This window comes from Bos mutus, chromosome 4 (assembly GCF_027580195.1).
Source record: "Bos mutus isolate GX-2022 chromosome 4, NWIPB_WYAK_1.1, whole genome shotgun sequence".
Taxonomy (NCBI): Eukaryota; Metazoa; Chordata; class Mammalia; order Artiodactyla; family Bovidae; genus Bos; species Bos mutus.
The window spans coordinates 40217369-40238956 of record NC_091620.1 but is presented as its reverse complement, the minus strand read 5'-3'; the positions used below and the strand labels follow the sequence as shown (position 1 = coordinate 40238956).

The 21588-nt window shown below is 43.2% G+C and overlaps 1 protein-coding gene across 5 annotated transcripts in view; it reads left to right on the top strand.

The window, feature by feature from the left end:
* Positions 1-21588, top strand: part of GLI3 (GLI family zinc finger 3) — a 319343-nt gene that overhangs the window by 161601 nt on the left and 136154 nt on the right. For all 5 annotated transcript variants that reach the window (XM_070369350.1, XM_070369351.1, XM_070369353.1 and 2 more), the window contains one exon: positions 16524-16629. In XM_070369350.1, the coding sequence (XP_070225451.1) occupies positions 16524-16629 (106 nt within the window). The remainder of the gene's footprint in view (positions 1-16523; positions 16630-21588) is intronic.

Sequence of the window (21588 nt, the reverse complement as noted above, 5' to 3'; positions counted from 1 at the left end):
GTGGAGCTGAAGGATTGTCAGTAATAGAAGATAACCAGCTGCATCATCACTGTTTTTATGCTTGCTGCCGGTCATCCTGGGCTTGAAATAAAGACACTGTACTACTGTACTCTATTCAGTCCTGTACAGTAAACCACACACAGCCACTTGTAGAGGATGCAGGCATGGGACAGTGTGTGCCAGACACGTGAACTAACTTATGTGATTGGACGTGCAAGGGTGCGTTTGTGTCTTTGAAAGTTCGAAACTTGAAGGTTCGCATGTAGGGGACTTACTGTATTTATCAGCTGTTGATTGAGCCCTGAGTCATTCAGCCTATGGCTGAAGCAGCCCAAGAAAAAATTCCTGGTTATAGTTTTCCTAGTCAAATGGAAAGATTCAGAGTAGTTGAAGAGCTGAGAACAAACGATTTATCAGCAAAACCATTATTTGGACAGTACAAGTGAGGTAGTAAGGTCATAGGAACAACTGAGACTCTTTCGTGTAACTTCACTTTAACTCACGATGCATCTTGCACAGAATCACTCCTCTTTGCCCCTCCTTTGGTTCCTTTCTGTTTTCCTTAACAAGATAGCTCAGAACCGGGGCAGATTTTCGGTGTGGTTTTTCTGTTTTGAAGAAGGGCATTATGTTCTAGGCTGTCAGTCCTGAGTTTATTTGAGCATGTGGCCCTTAAATGATTCCCCCATCCCTGAGGAGCAGCAGGTAGGTAGACAGGCAGACTTCCTTTTGGGAGTTGGGAGACACAAAGATTTGTCTCAAGGTTCTAAGACCTGAGCATTCTCCTGCTCTTTAGAGTCCTCATTGTTGTGTGTGTTGTTTTTTCTTTTGTAGATTTATTACATTAGCACTTAATTACTCTTCATGACAGTATTAAATTTCATGAGTGATTTATAGTTTTAATAGAGACTTGTATGATTTATTGCAGTTGGCATTTGAGGTTTACCAACTTCTTAAAAACCACGAGTACTGGAATTGCTTACTCTGACCCTGTTCAGTACAAGCACAGTGCAGGTGAAACCCCAAATTCAAGTCTAATAGGGCTGCCTGCCCAGCCCCAGTTTTGTGTCTCCTATTGTGATGTATGTGTACCTGCATGGCAGCAGCTATGTGTGTTCTTAAAGAAAAAGGAGAGTGGATCCTTTCTAGTTTTTATTTATTTTTTTAACTTTTTATTTTATATTGGAATATAGTTGATTAACGACGTTGCATTAGTTTCAGGTATACAGCAAAGTGATTCAGTTATACATATACATGTATCTGCTGCTGCTGCTGCGTCGCTTCAGTCGTGTCCGACTCTGTGCAACCCCATAGATGGCAGCCCACCAGGCTCCCCCGTCCCTGGGATTCTCCAGGCAAGAACACTGGAATGGGTTGCCATTTCCTTCTCCAGTGTATGAAAGTGAAAGGTGAAAGTGAAGTCGCTCAAATTCTTTTCCTTTTTAGGTTGTTGCACAGTATTGAGCAGAGTTCCCTGGACTATGCAGTAGGTCCTTGTTGGTTATCTATTTTAAAATAGTAGTGTGTACACGTCAATCCCAGACTCCTTAATTATCTAATATGAACCCCAGATGGTTTCCTGTGCCCTGGATGGATGGATGTGACATAAAGGCCTGAGATGCACTGTTCTGGAAGAAGCTGGTGACAGGTGTGGGGTTCTGTCTCCATCTGCCAAGGGGTTCCCCAGCCAGGGGTTCCCACTGCAGGCCTGCAGTGCGTGGCTGGAGTGGTCACCGCCATCCACAGGTGCTCCAGGCTTCAGTGGGCCAGTGGGCTGCCAACCTGCCCTATGCTGGGCTCTCATAGCTACCGGAGAAGCACCAACTTAACCTGCTCACAACCTGTTCCCCAATTTACACCAAGTTTTTGCCTGGAAAATGTGGCCCCCACTTCTGAGCTGGAATCTTGGGAACACACCCCACATGGTCCTTGCCTTCTCGTCCTGGTCTTTTCCTGCACATTCTATCCATGCCATCCTGGCTGCCCTGGCCCTGGTTTTTCCCCAGGCCCAACTTTGCAGCTGTGGCTCCAATGAATATTATTTCCATGCACTGTGGCTTTGTTATTTTAAACGGGGGTGGGGGGGGTAGGTAGCTGCCTGCTTGGGTGTTTTCCCAGAAGACTTGATCCACTTGTACTTCTAGAAAAAAGGGTGTGCCCTCCAGGCTCTGCCTTCTCTCTGTGGATAATCCTCTGAGGGCCCTCAGCCTCTGGGCAGATAATCTCTTTGGGGTTATCTGTTAATTACCAGTGAATGTGTGAAGTATTTGTGAAAAGGCTTTTGAAGTGAGCTCCACGCGCTGCCTCGACCCTCCTGGGCCCCCTTCCCAGGGCAGAGGGGTTTTTGGGCTCAAAGCAGGTCCCCCTCAAGTGCTGGTATTCTCTTGCTAAATTGTTTGCCTTTCTAATGAAGTGAACTGTTTGTTTGACTCTGCGGAGGAAGGTATTTAACCAAGGGAACTAAAGTAAACGTTGAAGACATTCAAATAAGCCCTGCATCTCTGCTTTGTGAAGGGAAGGAAAACAGTTTGGCCTCGTTCACCTCCGGGAAGAGTCGTTAAGTTACTGTTTAAATAATAAACGGAGCCCAGCCAGCGGATATCGCCCGGCCAGTCTGGGGCTTTTGTGCTCGCCCGGCGGGCCTGGGAATTCCTCTGCCAAGGCCACAGGGGAGGAGAGAGCCGCTCCAGTCTAGCAGTTAGTAATTGTGATTTATTTATGTGTAGAGGGAACTTCTGCTTCATTCAGTCATGATGAAAACAAGCCAATTAGCCCTTGGGATGGCTGGCGGCTGGCAGGGCAACTTTGCTAGCCTCGGGAAGGCTAGTGAGAGGGTGTCATAGGGGATCCAGCTGGGTTCACCCTGCCACACAAGCTGGGGACCTGCTCCATGTGGGCCGGGTCCCTAGTATCTGGGAGAAGTGTGAGATGCTGGAATGATGGTCCCCCTGAGGGTGTGTACCTGAGATGGGGACCCCAGGAAGAAGGCTCACCTTGTTGCTGCCTCAGGACCTGGGGTGAAGGTGGGTGTATAAATGATGCCCTTCAGCTGCCTATGGGTTTTGTTATGGGGACACCGGAGGCAAGGGGAGTCCCCAGGAGGAGAAGAGTAGTTCTACTCAGAACGGGCTATGACATTTGTGCAGCCCAGTGCAAAAAGAATATTCGGGGCTCTTGCTCAAAAATGTTGAAGAATTTCAAGAGGGTGACAGCAGAGCACTGAAGCAAACATGAGGCCTTCTGAGTGGAGGCCCGAGCCTCGTGATCAGAAGCTTCCAGGGCTCTGCAGTCAGACCGGACCTGACGGAGGTCCAGCTTCGTCAGTTCCTACCTGAGTGCTATTCAAAAAGCAATATTCAACTGAGTAAATTTTAAAGATCTTACTGGCTTTATTCATCCATTTATGAACCAGGCAGCTTTCCTGTCTAGCAGATAGAAAGGGGCTCAGAGGAGCTATGCAAAGTCAAAGACTTTTATAGGTAGAAGGGAGCTGGGACAAGAGAGTTTTACTAGCAGAAAATGGGTTGGTTGCGGCAAGGTTACGCTCCTTAAGGTGATGGGATTGCCTCACTTGAGCTGACCAGGTGATTTCTGACTGACTGGTTTAAGATTCCATTTCTAAGGGGAGCCAAAACTATCATTAAGTCTCAGTTTGCTGGGTTTGGTGACATGGGGCTTAGCATAGGTGACTCCGTGTTGAGCCTGTTGTCTTTTTTTTTTTTTTCTAACAGTGCCTTTCATTTCCCATCTCTGATGCCTGTTTCATCATTGTGAAGTAGGGGTAGTTATACCTGCTTCACTGAGTTGTCTTGTAGTAGAAATAAAAAAATATCTGAGCAGCAGTTAGGGTAACCCTGAAAAGTGTTAGTCGCTTAGCTGTGCCGACTCTTCATGACCCCATGGCCATGAAGCCTGCCAGGCTCCTCTGTCCATGGAGTTCTCCAGGCAAGAATACTGGAATGGATTGCCATTCCCTTCTCCAGGGGATCTTCCTAACCCAGGGATCAAATCCAGGTCTTCTACATTGCAGGCGGATTCTTTACCATCACAGCCATCAGGAAAGCCCAAGGATAACCCTGAACACAGAGTGAATGCTCAAAAAATGAGAGCTATTTATTATTTGCCTATATCTTTGGCTGTCTTTTTTTCCCCCTCACCTAATTGTTGATCATTATGTGTGGCTCATACATAAGGGCTCGTTACATATGGCTGATCTGGAATTTGGGGAACAGAGTTGGATGTTTGCCACAAAACTTACTTAAAAACAAGGGATGAAGAACCTCACCTACATCATGATCAGTGAAGGCTTGAGTGCAAGGGAGGAACATGGACTGAGCAATCAGATCAAGTCTAAAGCTGAAGATGCTCAAATGAAGATGTTGACTATCAGTGTTTACTTGGACATCTGGGTTGAAGGAGAAAGACTTAGAAATAACAATAACCCTTACACGTGAGGACTTTAGATTTTATGAACAACCTTCATCTTTGTCACTTGGTCTCTTGGACAGCTTTGTGGAGTAAATAGGTCTGAATCTTGTTGGCTTTGTTATATGTGTGGAAAAAAAATCTGTTATGATTATAGTCTTTTGTTTTTAGGTAAATCTATAAAATGTGGTTTCAAATGGGAAGGACAGCCAACAGGAAAGGAAGTAACAAGTGTGAACTTTGGGGAGTGGAGGTGGGGGTGGTCATGGACATGTGTGGATAAAAAGCAGCTCTGGGCTTCTTATCCACATACCCAGGAGCGTGTGGGTATGTGGGGTCACGAGTGCATCTCAGCAACTGTGCGTGGAAGGGGAAGGAGGGAGGTAGTCAGGTAAGTTACATGGTCATGATCACTGAAGAACTCGCAGGTGGCACAGCTAAATGGGCCTCCCATTCCAATAAAGGTGGACAGAGAGTTCAGGTGTGACATTGAGATGAACTTGACTTTTCTCCTTTCTTGATCCATGCTATCGGTGTAATCATTCTATAAACTCAACTTTATTTGTGGATCAGAGAAAGACTCAGGCATTGAGAACTTCCAAATTGTGGCCATCTAATCAGTAATAGTAGGCATGCCATAGATGCAAATGCCATAGCTGGACCTTTGAGCACCATCCTTCAGCAGAAAGTGATTCCCTCAAATGATGCCATCTGATCTATGCACGTAGAGCCAATGTCTTTGAGGACGTGTGTCCAGTGTATGCCCAGTGGCTAATGTAAGATTTCAGGGAAAAGAGAGATACAAGAAAAATCAGGAATATTTTGGTACTTGCATTCTCATGAACTACGACGTATGAAGGAGAATTTTTCTTTCCCCTTAGAAATAGGGGAGCCTCTTCCTTTTCTCTGATTTCCTTGCATTCCTACAAGGGAATCATTTCACTTCATGTGCTTTGTTATTTTACAATCATGGTGAAAGAAGCACTTAAATAAACTCTCTGCTTAAAAGCTTTGTGTGTTCCTGCTTCCTGGTGCTTCATCGGCAGTGAGAATTCAGGGTTTAAGGGGCAGGAAAGTGGAGCCTTTCAGGGCTCCCAGTGTGCAATCAACGTGCTGGAATTTCAATGGATTCCAAAGGCGTAACAATAATAGCATTAAGAACAGGCCAGGGCCTTTGATGTTATTGACAAAAAAAGGGGGAGTGGGGGCAAAGGGGCCCCTGTCATTTCTGTCATGAGCTTTTAAACTTTTGACCTCTAACCTTTTGTGTCAAAGAGCTTTTTCCTTATGGGTGTTAGCAGGCTACTCAAGTCTCCTGAATTCCCTGGAGTGTCCACATTTCCTTGGTGGGAAAGGACATTCAGTGTCTTGGAAAAGACCCAGCGTAGGGTGGTTTTCTCTGAGTGCCCACCGTTATCTGCCCCATCTTAGTGGGGTGATGGGATGGGATGGGGTAGGGACACTGCTTGTCTAAACATGAAGTGACTCCCGGCCCAGCAGGAGGCAGGCAGACTTGCGGGGCTAGAAGATGAAGATGAACTTCAGAGAGATGATTTAGCTCAGGGCATGTAGGCCTTTGCCTGGAGTAGGCTCTGAACATGGGGAGGTGCACAGGCAGGATTCTGAAGAGATGGCAGGGCCTTTCAATGCCCGAGTTTAGCCTGTTATTGAGGCCCACTAGGAGTTGAAAGAGTCCTCCATAGCTGTACGGGCCTCGTCCACTGCTGCTATTATTTGGCCTCCAGTCCAACCAGCACAGGCTTCCCTGGTGGCTCAGACTGTAAAGAATCTACCTGCAATGCGGGAGGCTTGGGTTCAATCCCTGGGTCAGGAAGATCTCCTGGAGGAGGGCCTGTCAACCCACTCTAGTATTCTTGCCTGGAGAATCCCCATGGATAGAGGAGCCTGGCGGGCTACAGTCCATGGGATCACAAAGAGTCAGACACAACTTGAGAGACTAAGCACAGCACAGCAGCACATCCTGAAGGTCTTTGTAGGTTTTCCAGTGCCTTCAAAATATTGAGTTAGCCAAAAATTTTGTTCAGGTTTTTCCATATGATGGTACAGAAAAACCCAAATGAACTTCTTTGGCCAACCCAAAGAAGTTATTTCCCAAGGTTGACTTGGATGGGTGGCTCTTCCTGACTAGCAGCATCATTCTATGCTGTGGAACTCTCCAGAGCCTCTGAGCCTCAGCCCAGGCAGTTATTAATACCATGCAGAAGACCTGAGTTTACTGACAGCTCTTCCTGGTTCCTGCTTTTGAACAGGATGGAGACTGAAATGGGCTCCTTGAAGGTGTTTGCTGCTGCTAAGTCGCTTCAGTCGTGTCCAACTCTGTGCGATCCCATAGATGGCAGCCCACCAGGCTCCCCCGTCCCTGGGATTCTCCAGGCAAGAACACTGGAGTGGGTTGCCATTTCCTTCTCCAATGCATAAAAGTGGAAAGTGAAAGTGAAGTCGCTCAGTCGTGTCCAACTCTTAGCGACCCCTGGACTGCAGCCCACTAGGCTCCTCTGTCCATGGGATTCTCCAGGCAAGAGTACTGGAGTGGGGTGCCATCACCTTTTAGGACCATCATATTGGGAGTGCCACCTCTGGTGGTGGAGTAGAAAAAACACGAACTTGGCCCTGGTTTCTGTGACATGGGGGTTGATCATTTAGCTTCTCTGAGCAGATCATTAAATTTTTCCCTTCTTACCCCTCAAGATTGTGTGGTAATAGGAAATAAGGAGAAACAGTACTTAGGAGGAATAATAATAAAGCCTTGGAAATGATGATTTTAGGGTTGTCAAGAAGATCGCACGAAGAAACAGACATGGGTATTATGAAATGTAAAGCATTGTATTCTTTTGCTTTTACCTTTCTCAACCTACTTCTGCTAATTTTACAATATTTAAAAAAATGTTTTGGGGCTCTTGTTTTATATTTTATTTATTTGACTGTGCTGGGTCTTACAGCATGTGGGATATAGTTCCCTGACCAGGGATCGAACCAGGGCCCCCTGTATTGGGAGGCCCAAGGTTTAGCCCCTAGACCACCAGGGAGTCTGCTGGAAGCACTTTTGTCAGTTGATTTATTTTCCTTAGGACACAACTTCTAGACCTCATTGTTGTTAATTGTTGGTTTACGCACTAAGCCAGGTGACTTCTGAATTCAGTCTGTCTCTAAGGCTTCTGTATTAGAGCTGAGGTACCAAATGCTTTCCTGGAAACATTTCATCCTCTGCCTTCACTTCATCAGCATTATGAATCCCAATGTACATTTTCCAGACTATGAATTTGGCTTTTAAATTGTGCTGTGCAGGCGGTGCTAGTGGTAAAGAACCCTCCTGCCAATGCAGGAGACATAAGAGATGCAAGTTTGATTCCTGGGTCAGGAAGATCCCCTGGAGGAGGGCATGGCAGCCTGCTCCAATATTCTTGCCTGGAGAATCCCATGGACAGAGGAGCCTGGTGGGCTGTAGTCCATAGGGTCACAAAGAGTAGGACATAAGTGAAGCAACTTAAAAACTGGTCATTGGGATAAGAATATATCATTGGTAACCAATTTCCATCTTTTAATTTCCATGCTTTCATAAGAAAATATACCATTAGCATAGTTCAAGTTAATGGAGTTGCCACTTAAATATAGTGACTCTTCATATGTTTTTGTGAGATTTCCCTTGGATAGTTTTGCAGGTTAGGTATAATGGCTGTAAACCTTCTCTTTTTTCTCTTTGCTTCCTTTCCCTCTCTCTTGGCAGGAAATCTAGAAACAACAAAAATATGATGGATACATATGGGATCATAGGCAAGGTGCATTCCAGAGACTCTGGGTGGAAGATTTCGTTGGCCAGCCAGTGGGCAGATGTGGCCTGTTTCTGCCATTGGTAATACAATGGACATGATTTTTCGTGGAAAAACTTGCGAAGATTAGTTGGGTAAAAGAAGTTAAAAGGGACCAGGAAGGGGAGAGATCAATTTTTTGTTCACTACCCAGGATACAATTGAGGTGGTAAAGACAGATTTCTTGTTAATTTACTTGCAGAGGGCTATTTATCATTTTCTTGTAGAAACACATAATTATGCTTGTAAAGAAGTATGGCCTGGATGGGTTGTGGTATGACTAGAGTGCAGTGCTGGGTAGCATTAGATCTATTTAGAATATTAGATCAATTTAATATATCTCCATGCTGCCACAGAAGAAATAATAGAGAGTGCTGTCTGTGTAGTGGGGAATGCCCATGGATATTTATACAAGAGGAATCAGGGACTTCCCTCTTGGGCCAGTGGTTAAGATCCACTGCAGGGGGCACAGGTTAGATCCCTTGTCAGGGAACTAAGATCCTAAAACACTGCCTTGAGGCCAAAAAAAGAGAAGGAGTCAGGAATGTTGGGTGGTTGCCAGAAGGTTAAAATTTTTTGGTTTTATAAATAACATAGTTTTGTTAATCAGCTTTCTATGTTAACTTTGTGTATGTTCTAGTTAACTTATCAGATCAGATCAGTCGCTCAGTCGTGTCCGACTCTTTGCGACCCCATGAATCACAGCACGCCAGGCCTCCCTGTCCATCACCAACTCCCGGAGTTCACTCAGACTCACGTCCATCGAGTCAGTGATGCCATCCAGCCATCTCATCCTCTGTCGTCCCCTTCTCCTCTTGCCCCTAATCCCTCCCAGCATCAGAGTCCTTTCCAATGAGTCAACTCTTCACATGAGGTGGCCAAAGTACTGGAGTTTCAGCTTCAGCATCATTCCTTCCAAAGAAATCCCAGGGCTGATCTCCTTCAGAATGGACTGGTTGGATCCCCTTTCAGTCCAAGGGACTCTCAAGAGTCTTCTCCAACACCACAATTCAAAAGCATCAATTCTTCGGTGCTCAGCCTTCTTCACAGTCCAACTCTCACATCCATACATGACCACAGGAAAAACCATAGCCTTGACTAAACGAACATTTGTTGGCAAAGTAATGTCTCTGCTTTTCAATATGCTATCTAGTTGGTCATAACTTTCCTTCCAAGGAGTAAGCGTCTTTTAATTTCATGGCTGCAGTCACCATCTGCAGCGATTTTGGAGCCCAGAAAAATAAAGTCTGACACTGTTTCCACTGTTTCCCCATGAAGTGATGGGACCAGATGCCATGATCTTCGTTTTCTGAATGTTGAGCTTTAAGCCAACTTTTTCACTCTCCTCTTTCACTTTCATCAAGAGGCTTTTTAGTTCCTCTTCACTTTCTGCCGTGAGGGTGGTGTCATGTGCATATCTGAGGTTATTGATTTTTCTCCCGGCAATCTTGATTCCAGCTTGTGTTTCTTCCAAACTTAAATTTGCAAATGTTAAGTGATTATTGCCATTACTTGCTAGATTTATAGTTAATTTAATCCATCATCATTTTTATCTTAGAATTTATTTGTGATAGGTTTTGCTAAAATCATAGAATAAATATTCTTTTCTGAGTAATTACCAGTATGGACACGTCTATAGATATTTTTAAGTCACAAATTGGCATATCAGTATTTTACACATATGAAATATGTTATCTCTCAAAAACTACACATCCATAAAGAAAAAAATTGGCATGTGTTTTTTCTGAATTGTAAACATTTCTGAGAATTGCTTTCTCGGGGTATACTGGGACAAGGTTCATTAAACTGTTTCTTATAAGGGCCAGAAGGAAGTATATTCATTTTTTAAAAAGTATTTATTTATTTTTATTGAAATACAATTGCTTTACAATGTTGTGCTTTTGCTATACAATGAGGTAAATCAGTTGTATGCATACATACATCCCCTCCCTCTTGAACCTCCCTCCCAGCCACCCCTCATCCCCCTAGGTCATCACAGAGCCCAGAACTGAGCTTCCTGTGCTTATAGGAACTAGAGTCTGTCACAGAGAGTGGAGTAAGTCAGAAAGAGAAAAACAACTAACATACATTGTGCTACATATATAGAATCTACAAAAATGGTACAGATAAACCGATTTCCAAGTCAAGAATAGACTCAGATGTGGAAAATGGACATGTGGACATGAGGGGGAAGGGGAGGGTGGGAGGGAGATTGGGACTGACATATATACACTTCCAGGTATAAAATATATTAGGTTTTATGGGCCGCGTGTTTCTCTGTCTCAGCTCACCAAGGCAGTCACTGCAGTGTGGAAGCAACTATGGGTGGTATATGAACAAAACAGCACCTGTATTCCAATAAAACTTTATTTACAAAAACTGCCTGGTGCAGTAGTTTGCCTCCCATGACGTATGCTCTACAAGTTAAGGTTCCTGCCATGGTGTAAAGTGAAAAGTAATAGATCTTTTTTACTGCAAGGCATCTCTCAGATGTCTAGAGTATACCAGAATTACAGTTTCTTAAAACTTGTACCACATTACAGCGGGTCTTATAAACAAGATGGTCTACACTCCTGACTCTGGAGATATTTCTGGTTCCACACCACATACATGTAAGACCAGAAAGAAGATTCGTGATTCCCCATGAAATGCTTCATGGAATGATTCCACCTGGATGCCCAGCAAATCCACAGCGGGGTCCCTTTGGGGTTCCAGGCCAGAGATCCTGCTCATAGCAGACCAACAGGACCACAGACTGCCTTATTACTTGAGATAATCCTCGTCAGATATCCTGGGGCTGTCCTCAGAGGGGCCAGATCAGCCCCTTTCTGGTGCCCTGTGGTCCATAGGCATTTTTCTGTCCATGGTATAATCCTGTTCACAGACAGGAACATGAGGGTGTCTGAGCAGGGAGTCAGTCTGGGTGTTGGAGTCAGTCCACATAGTGATGTCTCCTTTATGCCACTGAGCCCTGGAAAAGGTCTGTAGATGCCAAAGTGATGATTGGAGATGCCCAGATGGGAAGAGGCAGAGATGAGGCCCAGGTGCCTCTCTGTCATCTTATGAGAGTGGTGAGGGTCCCTCCCTTCCCCTCTTGAGACCTGTCATTTGAGCTCTGCTGGATGATTACCTTGGTTTTGGCATCATGGATGTTGCCCGCATTGGGTTTTACTGTTTCTACCAGTGGCAGGAGATTGAGTGAATTGGAGGGGACTGGACATTCCTACAGTCAAGGCTGATCCCAATGACAAGAAAAATCATTTCTAGTTCTCGTCTAGAATAAATTCCAAAGTCAGTGAACAGATGACTTCAGGATTTAAATAAGCCAAGAGAATTTATGCCCTGGGCGGTTTACTCTTGTGGGTCCTCTCATACTGTTTCCTGGGCACTTTCAGGCCACTAAAGTATCATTTGGTGAATTACTCCTTCAGGGCACTAGTGGAGCTGGCTTTGATCTTTCTTTTTTAATCTACAATTTTTGTATGTAAATTTCAAACCTTAAAGACAGTCTCCCCAAATGGCATCCAAGAGATCTCATAGCCTGAGGATATTAAAACTATTTCTTGAGAGAAGCACGCAGCAACTGAAGATAAACCTCTGAGTGTCTTTCTCTGGCTACAGGTTTTATGATCAACCCAGGCTATTGTAAGGAGACCCAAAAATCAATGCCTCTCATTCCTAATGAGACCCTCAATGCACAGCCTGATGACAGCCAGCATGAAATTGAATACCAACAACTATACCCAGCATAAATATTGTTACTATGCATTTCAATTTAAACATGCGTCAAGCCAATTACATATTTATGGGGTTTAAAGACTCTTCCACTTGCGCCTCCGATAATACGCACTTGGCAAATCTCCCTTTAGTCTAAGAGGCATTTGGTCCAATAGTCAAACCCCTCGCGAGTCTGTAATAAATCATCTTTGCAACCCAAAGCATGGACAGTTGACTGCTTCCCACTGCTCTGCAGACTCACCCCCCACCTGGTAGAATTTTAATTCCTTCAGTAAAATTGATTCCCCCAGTTCTGCACATTATTCTCCCTGTCTTCCATTTAGCCCGTTAGTTTGCTGACAGCAGAGTACACAGCACTTAACAGCTGGTTTGTGGAACCATCAGTCAGGAAATTGTATGATAAATAGGAGGGAGCCAGGTTTAGTGGCACTTCCTTCTGCTTCAGCAGTTTTCGCCTGACTTTGGAAAAGTCATCATGTGGTGTTTTGTCGAGGGCCAGAGCAGGAGATGGCTGCGGCGCGGTAACTTATTACACATCCTCCTGAGTTATGATGCTCCACAGCTGTGCTGCTCATGTGTAAATAATAAACTGGGAGGTGGATAATTATGGTGGCTGCTGGCGACACAGGCCTGTTCTCGTCCTGTGGGTTTTCTTGGACAGCTTCTTGGGCCTCTGATGGAGTATATTGCGATCTTCCACATAGAAACGATGAGCCGAGTTGCAAGAGGAGCACTCCACGTTTGAGGATTCGCCAGCATCTTCTTTTTTTTTTTTGAGAGATGTGTTAGGATTAATGTCATGTGATGCCACATATGTTAAAGGACATGCTTGTTCTGATTTTTATGCTTCGTCTCTACTGTTAAGCTGTGGTCAAGCGTGTCTTGAATTGGAAGAGAGCTGTTCCATTGCATTTACTAGAAAGCGGCTTAAGAGGTGTGATTTCCACTGATAACTGACATGAGGTGTAATTGTTTGCACAGACTTTATCAGTCCAAGAGAAGTTATTTTCAACTAAATCAAGAAGGAAACAAATAGGAATAAAAATGCTTAAACTAAAAATCAGATGTCTTCGATCAAGTCAGATCGTATTCATATTTTTTGGTTCTTTATTTAACCTAATTCCAGAATGCAGGATTCATAAATTTTCTTGTAACATAAATAAACACTTTGAGCAAACAATGCTGTAAGATGCATCACATACTTAGTCAGAATTAACTTTTAAACTCACAAAACATACTCAACAGTGGGAAATAACTACTAAATGCCCCAGTAATTACTAATTCTAATCCTAAATTCTTTCCTTTTAGATATTTTTGCAATGCTTGGTAATTTTCTCTCTCATTTTGAAAAGGAAGAGCATGAGAGAGAGAAAGAGAAAGTGGGTTGAAATCCTGTTAAAATAATTTCGTAAAAATATAAAGATGACAGTGCCTTTTATACGTCTATAAGGGTCTTGCAGTTTTCCCTGGGGGTGAAGATTTATACTGCTTGGGTAAATGCTTTTGATTTTATAGAATTGTGTGCCTAGTTTTCACCCCTGATGCATATAATCACTGCAACATAATTATAAATACTCCTATAAAAGACAATGACTGTTACTTTTTGGATATATGAGGCATATTTGAGTGGTGTACCATTGCCTTCTCCAGAAGGTATAATACCTGCCCACATTTTGAGGTCTGGGTTTGTGCATCTTCATAATTCATAGCTGTACCCACATAGAGAAAAGCAGATATAGTTAGCACCCACTTATCTGGTGGAGAGAATTTAATCACACAGCCAAGAACCAAGAAGTAAATAAGTGAAAATATCTGCCAGGTCTGGCAGAATTGTCACGAAGTCCCTCAAAACACCATTTAAAATGATGCATAGGGAAAAGCTTGAGGAGGTGGGTCAGACGGTATGAATCCTTAATTTACAACAAGTTCTAGTAGGTTTACTTCTCCAGTTTCCAAGAATGGATGACTGTGTGAAGTTTGAAGTCTGCTGGAGGCAAGTCCATGAGCATCAGTAGTGACTGCCAGCAGGAGGAGAGGAGAGAACCACGCTCGGGGCCTGTTGGCCATCCGCCTAACCCCTGATGCACCTGACCCTGAACCTCAGTGATTCATTTGGGATTGTTCAAAACTGAAGACCATGAAGCATTCACTGAGTAGATGTCAGACTTTCAGATTCATGAAATACATTACTCCACTCAATTTTATGTTGTTTTAGGAAGGATGCATCAGTTTCTTCCAGAAGAGTTAAATGAAATAGGACATTTGGGCTCTGCAGGATTCCTGGGTTATGTGGGACATTTAAACTTAGTGCAAGATTTGTGTTACAAAACAAAACAAAACAAAAGAAAACAATTCCAACATCCTTTTATAATGTCCTAAGTGATGTATTTAAAATATAACTGAATTTTTCAGATGCACTTTATAAAACGTATAGCGTTTGATCAGGCAGTCAGTATGTCCCTATTGAATTTTAAGCATCATTGTACATCATGATATCACAGTGTCAACGATATGAGATAATACCAAGATGACTCCTTTCCTCTTTCAGTACCATTCCCTCCCCCCCTTATCTTATAAGGAGCAAGTACAATATACAGTGAGTAATGCACATTTTCTACACTCTAGAACCTCTTCTTCTGGGTTCTATACCTGGTGAAGTTCAGCTTTGGGCACCTCTGTAGTGCTGTCAGAGCTGTAATGTTGTACATTAATAGTTTTTCTCTCTTATTTTATTCTCCTAATCATATTCTTAGATTCTCAAATGAGGCCAGCAGGAGCAAAGTCTTAGGGGGGGGAGTAAAATATCATTTTTTTTGAAAAAAAAAAAGGTTGTTATATTTACATTCTAAAAGATGCTTGTTGGAGAAAATTTGGACTAGAGAAATGTATAGGAAGGAAAATGAAAACTACTTGAATTCAACAAGCACATGTATAATAGTCACCCCCAGGACTTAAGGAAACTCACAGTGGAGGATGCAATCATACCCTCATCCATGTTTGACACACCCACTCCCCTGCCCCATGGGGAGGTTCTGTGTCACTTTTTCCAGCCATTCCTCAGGGCCTGTTCACAGGGTCTCATTTGGAATTGCTTTTACCGTCTACTACACTAGGCAAAATCTTCAGACTTTTCGAAGGAGCTCATAGCCCTTCTGAGGCCTGTTTGGTGTACACATCAATTCTTGGGAGTGTTCTGGGCAACAGCGGTGTGACAGCTACATGCAGGCTTCCTGGGCGACCACGTATGGAAGGTAACATTCACAACACGAGTTCTGGTGTATTTGCTGCTTTATCGCCTCAGAGTTGTGAAGGCTCCCCTCCTGCTCTTGGACTTGTTTCTTTATTGCTTCTTGAAACTCAGGAAAAACTTTAGTATCGGGTGCTCCTCATGATAAAATCTGGTAAAGCTATTTTCAGTTCTTTCAGTGAATTACTATTTAGAAAAAAAAAAGTTTATTTTCAGATTTGTCAGAGATAATCAGGGCAAGTGGGAGCAGAAGAACTATTTTAAGTAAGCGTACACACAGAAACCTCAAAACAGTGATGACTGACCTGAGCCAGAGCAGGAGAGGAGGCCAAGGGAATGTTGGTCCAAGGGGAATGTTGGGGCTGCAGGAAAGGAACCCCCAGTTTACTCCAAATGTCCCTCTGTCAGGCCATGTAACATCTCTGGCCAACCTATACATTTGCTGCCCTTGTGTTGGGATTCTGGAAGCCTGACCTAGGACAAGGAGGAGTGGGAGGGAGCATGCATTTAAATTTTTTAAGTGTGTGTGTGTGTGTGTGTGTGTGTGTGTGTGTGTGTCTACATGTGACGTGGATTCTAGCAGGGACTTTTGAAAGAACTCCTTTCCTAACAAGTGGGAGAGATGAAAACTCATAGTGATATTATGTCTTTGTCTAAAGTTCACTTCACAGGACTTCCCTGGCAGTTAAAACTCCAAGCTCCCAGTGCAGGGGGTGTGGGTTCGATCCCTGGTCAGGAAACTATAGTCCACATGCTGCAACCTAAAAGTCTGCATACCACAGCTAAGTCCGGGCACAGCCAAATAAATAAATAGAATATGAAAATTTACATGACAGTGTCATTTTAAAAATAAAAAATGAGGCATTCCCTGGTTGCTGAGTGGTTAGGACTCTCCAAACTTTCATTGCTGAGCATCTGGGTTCAGTCCCTTGTTGGGATGTGGCCAAAAAAATAAATGCAAATAAAAAAGTGTTTTGGCATCTCTTCCTCTTGGCTTGGTGGCTTCCTTCAGCCTTTGCACTCTGGCCAGTCTTTCGTCCAGGCTAGGGGCACGTGTTGTACCTGTTTCTTGCTCTCCTGTCTGGGTTCAGGTTGCATTCAGTGGCTCTACTGTCTCATGTGCTGGTATTATTTGCTTGGTCCTGAACTTTCAAGAATTCTTCCACAAAGTCTTCAGGTTAATTTCAGCATCAGTTGTGAAGACAGTGTGGCGATGTGGCTTCACGTATGGGAATTCTGTTTCAAAGTGTTCTGTTTATACAGGTTGGACTTTCTTTCCTTTTCAGACCCTCCTCATCTCTTTCCTGCATTCCATCCTCCTGTACCAATTGATGCCAGACACCACGAGGGCCGTTACCATTATGATCCATCTCCGATCCCTCCGTTGCATGTGTAAGTATTACAACTTTGCCCATTAAAGAAACCACAAAATACTGGCTTTTACCATCTCAGGATTTTTGTTACCAACACAGCTACTGGGCTTGGGAGCTGTGATAGAAGTCTAAGATTTACTTTTGAAATACGGCAAGCCTATCTGTTCCTGGACTCACTGAAGCACATCCCCGCTGCTTCCTGAAGAATGCCTGTCATACGAGGTGGCTGGCAAGTATTTCCTATATATTTTTGCTGACGTGTGCTCTGTGGCCTCTAAATACTAAATTAAAAAGCAGAGGCCTAATGGGAAGGTTCCCTCTCAGAATATGTATTTGGTCAAGAGTGGATTAGAAGTTTCTCATGCTCCGATTTCTATTAATGGGAAAGCCCTGTTGCAGGGATCACAATGAGTCATAATGAAATTTTCATGGTAAATTTTCATAGCCCCTGTGGTGTCTACTCCAACAGTCACTTGATTGATGGGAATGTCACCCAAACAAAATGGCAAATGTGATCGAGCACATGGTTTACACAGAGATAAAAGGCAAGAATGAGGGTGATAACTAACATACATTAGAAAAGAAAGAAAAGACAGATATCATGTGATATTACTTATATGCAGAATCTAAAATAAAATGATATGAATGAACTTATTTACAAAACAGACTCTTCGACATAGAAAACAAACTTATGGTTACCAAAGGTGAGGGGAGATAAATTAGGACTTTGGGATTAATGTATAAGTACTACTATGTATAAAATAAATAAGCAACAAGGACCTACTGTATAGCACAGGGAATTCTGCCCAATATTCTATAACAACCTAAACAGGAAAAGAATTTGAAAAAAAGTAGATACATGTGTATGTGTAACTTTGCTGTGCACCTGAATCTAATACAGCATTGTTAATCAACTATTCTTTAATATAAAATAAATATTAAAAAAAGAAGAAGACAATGTCCTGGAGATAAATGTGGTATCGCTCAGTTTGGAGGGAAAGAAGATCAGGTATTCAGGATAGCCTGCACCTAAACTGAAATGACTTTCTTTTGTAGTGTTGTCCAGAAGACTGATGTATACTGTCACAAGGGGAGTCAACCTTTGGGAGGGGCTGGCCCTTTGAATGGCCTGGATTTTGCATTTAGTCATGTCTGGTAATTACCCTTCATTCTGAGACAGTAAAGTTAGAAAGCCCAAAAAATACTTTGAAGACTAATGCTAGTTATTTGGATGGTAGATTGCATCTCCATGGCTATTCGTTACAGCTGTGTAATTACATATACGTCAAAGAAAAATGAAGTTGTTTTAAAACAAGTCCTCCTCTGTGAACAGAATTAATTGATATTAACAGCCCTAACTATATGCCCAAGTACACATATAATATTTTACCCACAGTTTTTTGGATCCATCTCCCATTACTGAACTGTAATTTCAGAGCAGATTTGCCTGGAGGTAAGTCATAAATCTGTGCTCAGACTTCTATAAGCATTAAAGGAGAAGTGGATATTTAGAGAGAATGCAGAAACTTGTGACTTATTCTTTGACTTTTCATTGGAACATGAGTATTTTCAGGGTTCTAAAGCCTGCTAAACATACATTCAGATAAAACCAACAGGCCCATTTAAAGCTCCCTGTACAAAGGGAAGAAAACTCCAAATTCAGGCTGAAACCTGCCATGAAATTTATCCTGCTCTCCCAAAGTTTTGTGGTACCCATGGGACCCAAGCTTCTCAGATGAGGATGTGCTCTATGGTACAGAACCAGCGAGGGCCCACTGGACCTGGGAGAGGCACAGGACTGATTTCACCCAGATTCAAGTCTCTGCAGTGATGAAGTAATTTGGATCAGATTTTCTATGGAATTTCACAGTACTTCACTCTTTCAAAACTCATAGAGAAATTTCAAAAAATGAATTCATATGATAGAATGAGGGCTTCCCTGGTGGCTCAGAGCTAAAGAATCTGCCTGCCAATGCAGGAGACTTGGGTTTGATCCCTGGATTGGGAAGATGCCCTGGAGAAGGAAATGGCAACCCACTCCAGTATTCTTGCTTGGGAAATCCCATGGACAGAGGAGCCTGGTGGGCTACAGTCTGTGGTGTTGCAAGGAGTCCGACACGACTTAGCCACTAAACAACAACAAGATGATAAAATGAACTAGTTCCTCTGAGTTCATTATAGTTTGCCTTATAGTTAAATTCAAATGTGAATTTGTCAGTTAAAACCCCAAGTCTTGGTTCTTTGGCAGAATTTTAAGAATAGCAAGCCCTTGTATAGATCGCTGTTTGTTCTAGGTCGTGATTGCTGTATCTAAAGAATTCGCTTGCTAGAGATAAAAACGGGCTTTCCTGGTGGCTCAGACAGTAAAGCATCTGCCTGCAGTGTGGGAGACCCGGGTTCCATCCCTAGGTTGGGAAGATCCCCTGGAGAAGGAAATGGCAACCCACTCCAGTACTCTTTCCTGGAAAATTCCGTGGACTGAGGAGCCTGGTAGGCTACAGTCCATGGGGTCACAAAAAGTCGGACACGACTGAGTGACTTCACTTTCATTTAGAGATAAAAACACCACAGGATAAGACAGGTCAAGTTTGGAGAATCCCAGGGGAGAGGGTTGCATTACCTATATGGCTGCTGAGCTGGGATTTTTGTAGATTTTAGTATTGTTGACCCGTTGTATCTTTGGGGGGTTTTGCATTCGAGGATTCAACCAACCTTGGATTACAAATATTGGAGAAACAAACCCCAGAAAGTTCCAAAAAGCAACACTTGAATTTCCAGCACACTGACACCTATTGACGTAGCATTTCCATTGTATTGGGTACTGTAAGTAATCCAGAGATGATTGAAGTTTTCAGGAAGATGTGCATAGGTTATATGCAAACACTATGCCTTTTTATGTAAAGGATTTGAAGATCCATGGATTTTGGTATCTGTGATAATCCTGGAACCCTTCAGATACTGATATGATTATACTTCCTGCTTTTTCAGCCAAGCTTTAGGATCATTTAGCGGCAATTGACTAAATTGTTCTCTAGCTGCCTAAATGTTTAGTAACCCAAGATTCATCTTGTAAAGCTGGTAGATAATCCTGAAGCTCCAAAGAGAAGCTCTGGAAGGTGCTGGGAGGATGTCATTGTCCCCTGGGACTTCTGGGCATTACAGAGTCCTGGATGGAGACACCGAACTTACGAAGTAGTCTCTGGGAAGCTGGGGGTAGTCTCATCTCTGTGCTTTTATAACGTGACATTCTCCCTGCATTACGCTCAATGGTCTTCCCTCCCTGCATGGCAAACTCCTACTTAAACTCCTTACCCTCAAGGCCTAACTCATTCTCATTTTTTTTTTTTTTCTATTCTTTGGCCAAGCAGCATGTGATCTTAGTTTCCCAATGGGAGAGTGAATCTGCACCCCTTGCAATAGAAGCTCAGGGTCTTAACTACTGAACCTGCAGGGAAGTCCCTCAAGGCCTATTTCAAATATCACCTTTGGGGGCAGTCTCAAAGGTTGTTCCTAGAGTCTGTTCCTTAAAGCACCTTGTGTGCCTTTGTTGCAGCTGAATATTCTTGTCTGATCAGTCATTGCTTAGCGGTCACCGTACCTGCTAGATTTGCAGGCAGTCACTTGTTCAGGTGCCTAGTTAAATATGCTCCATAGACCTTCAAAGGGTCCAGTCTGGAAACAGCAGACTAGCAGTCAGAGAGCTTGAATTGTGCTCTTGCTTTGCACTTGTTGGTGCTGGGAATTGGCAACCTACAATTTCCATATATTAGTTCCATTCCATGAATATGAAGTTACCTGCCTTACCCGACTCTCCAAATTGCAAATCGAAGAGTTCAATGAAATCATGTTCTTGTGAGCACCCTTGTGAGCACCCTTGAAAGCAGGATGCTCTAAGCAAATGCGGAGAGTTAGCATCCAGACAATTGGGGGCATGACAAACACTCAGAGATTCTATTCTGGCCTGGCTCAATCCTGAATCCCTGGGATGCTTTGGCACCTTCTTAGATGCAAATGTAGATATGCCTGTGACAGATCATTTTAGGGGTGGAGGGTTATGTAGGTGAATATGACTTGGTTACTGAAATCTTCAAAGCACATCTTTGCTTAGAGGATAACCTGGAAAAGTAAAATGATTTTATCTAGAAGTTGAATTCCAAAATGCTTGCTTTATAATTAGCTTCTAGACGATGAAATCAAGTGAGCTTGTTGTAGCCACACGTTCCGGGAAACAAACTCACTCAGAAGGACAATGCAGATAGTGGAGTGCAGTTTATTACACCGGCGGGCCCAAGGCAGAGTCTCCTCTTAGCCAAGGACCCCGACCAGCATTTGTGAAAATCTTTTATACCCCATGTGTACGTGTCTGAACCCACCACTCCAAACTCCTTGAGACTTACATAAACCAAGGAAAATACAATCCCATCATTCACGTGCTATGTGCTCATGTGCTCAAACAGTCAAACAATTAGCCGATAATCAATAAACCCGAGGTTACACTCCGATAGATACAGAAAAATTTATGGCCTGTCTGGAGGAAGGGGTGATTAGTGTATGTTTTCTCTTAGGCGGTGAGTAACCTAGATACGATCTTCAAGGTTCCCCTGTCTGGAGGGGGTCTTATCCTTCTGTTGTTGTTTTCATAGGCACTAAACACAGAGTTCAGAGTCCATTGGAAAGGTGGCTGAGCATGATCAGCATGAACAGGCCTAAGATGGAGTCCAGGCCCTATGAATTCCTTCTTCAAGCTTACTGATATTTTAGAATAAATATTTTTAATTGTAAGTAGACAAACTGGGGGATAGTCTCACTGTTTCTTACACATGATTGTTCTGGTGCCAGTGTAACGAATTAAATGCTAAGTCTCTTGGAAACAGGACGTGTGTTGATGATGGAAATGCCAACAGATCTCTGTTTAGAAGGATGGCAGGCACTGCAATAATTATGCTATCATATCTTATCATTAATGATTCTATTGAAA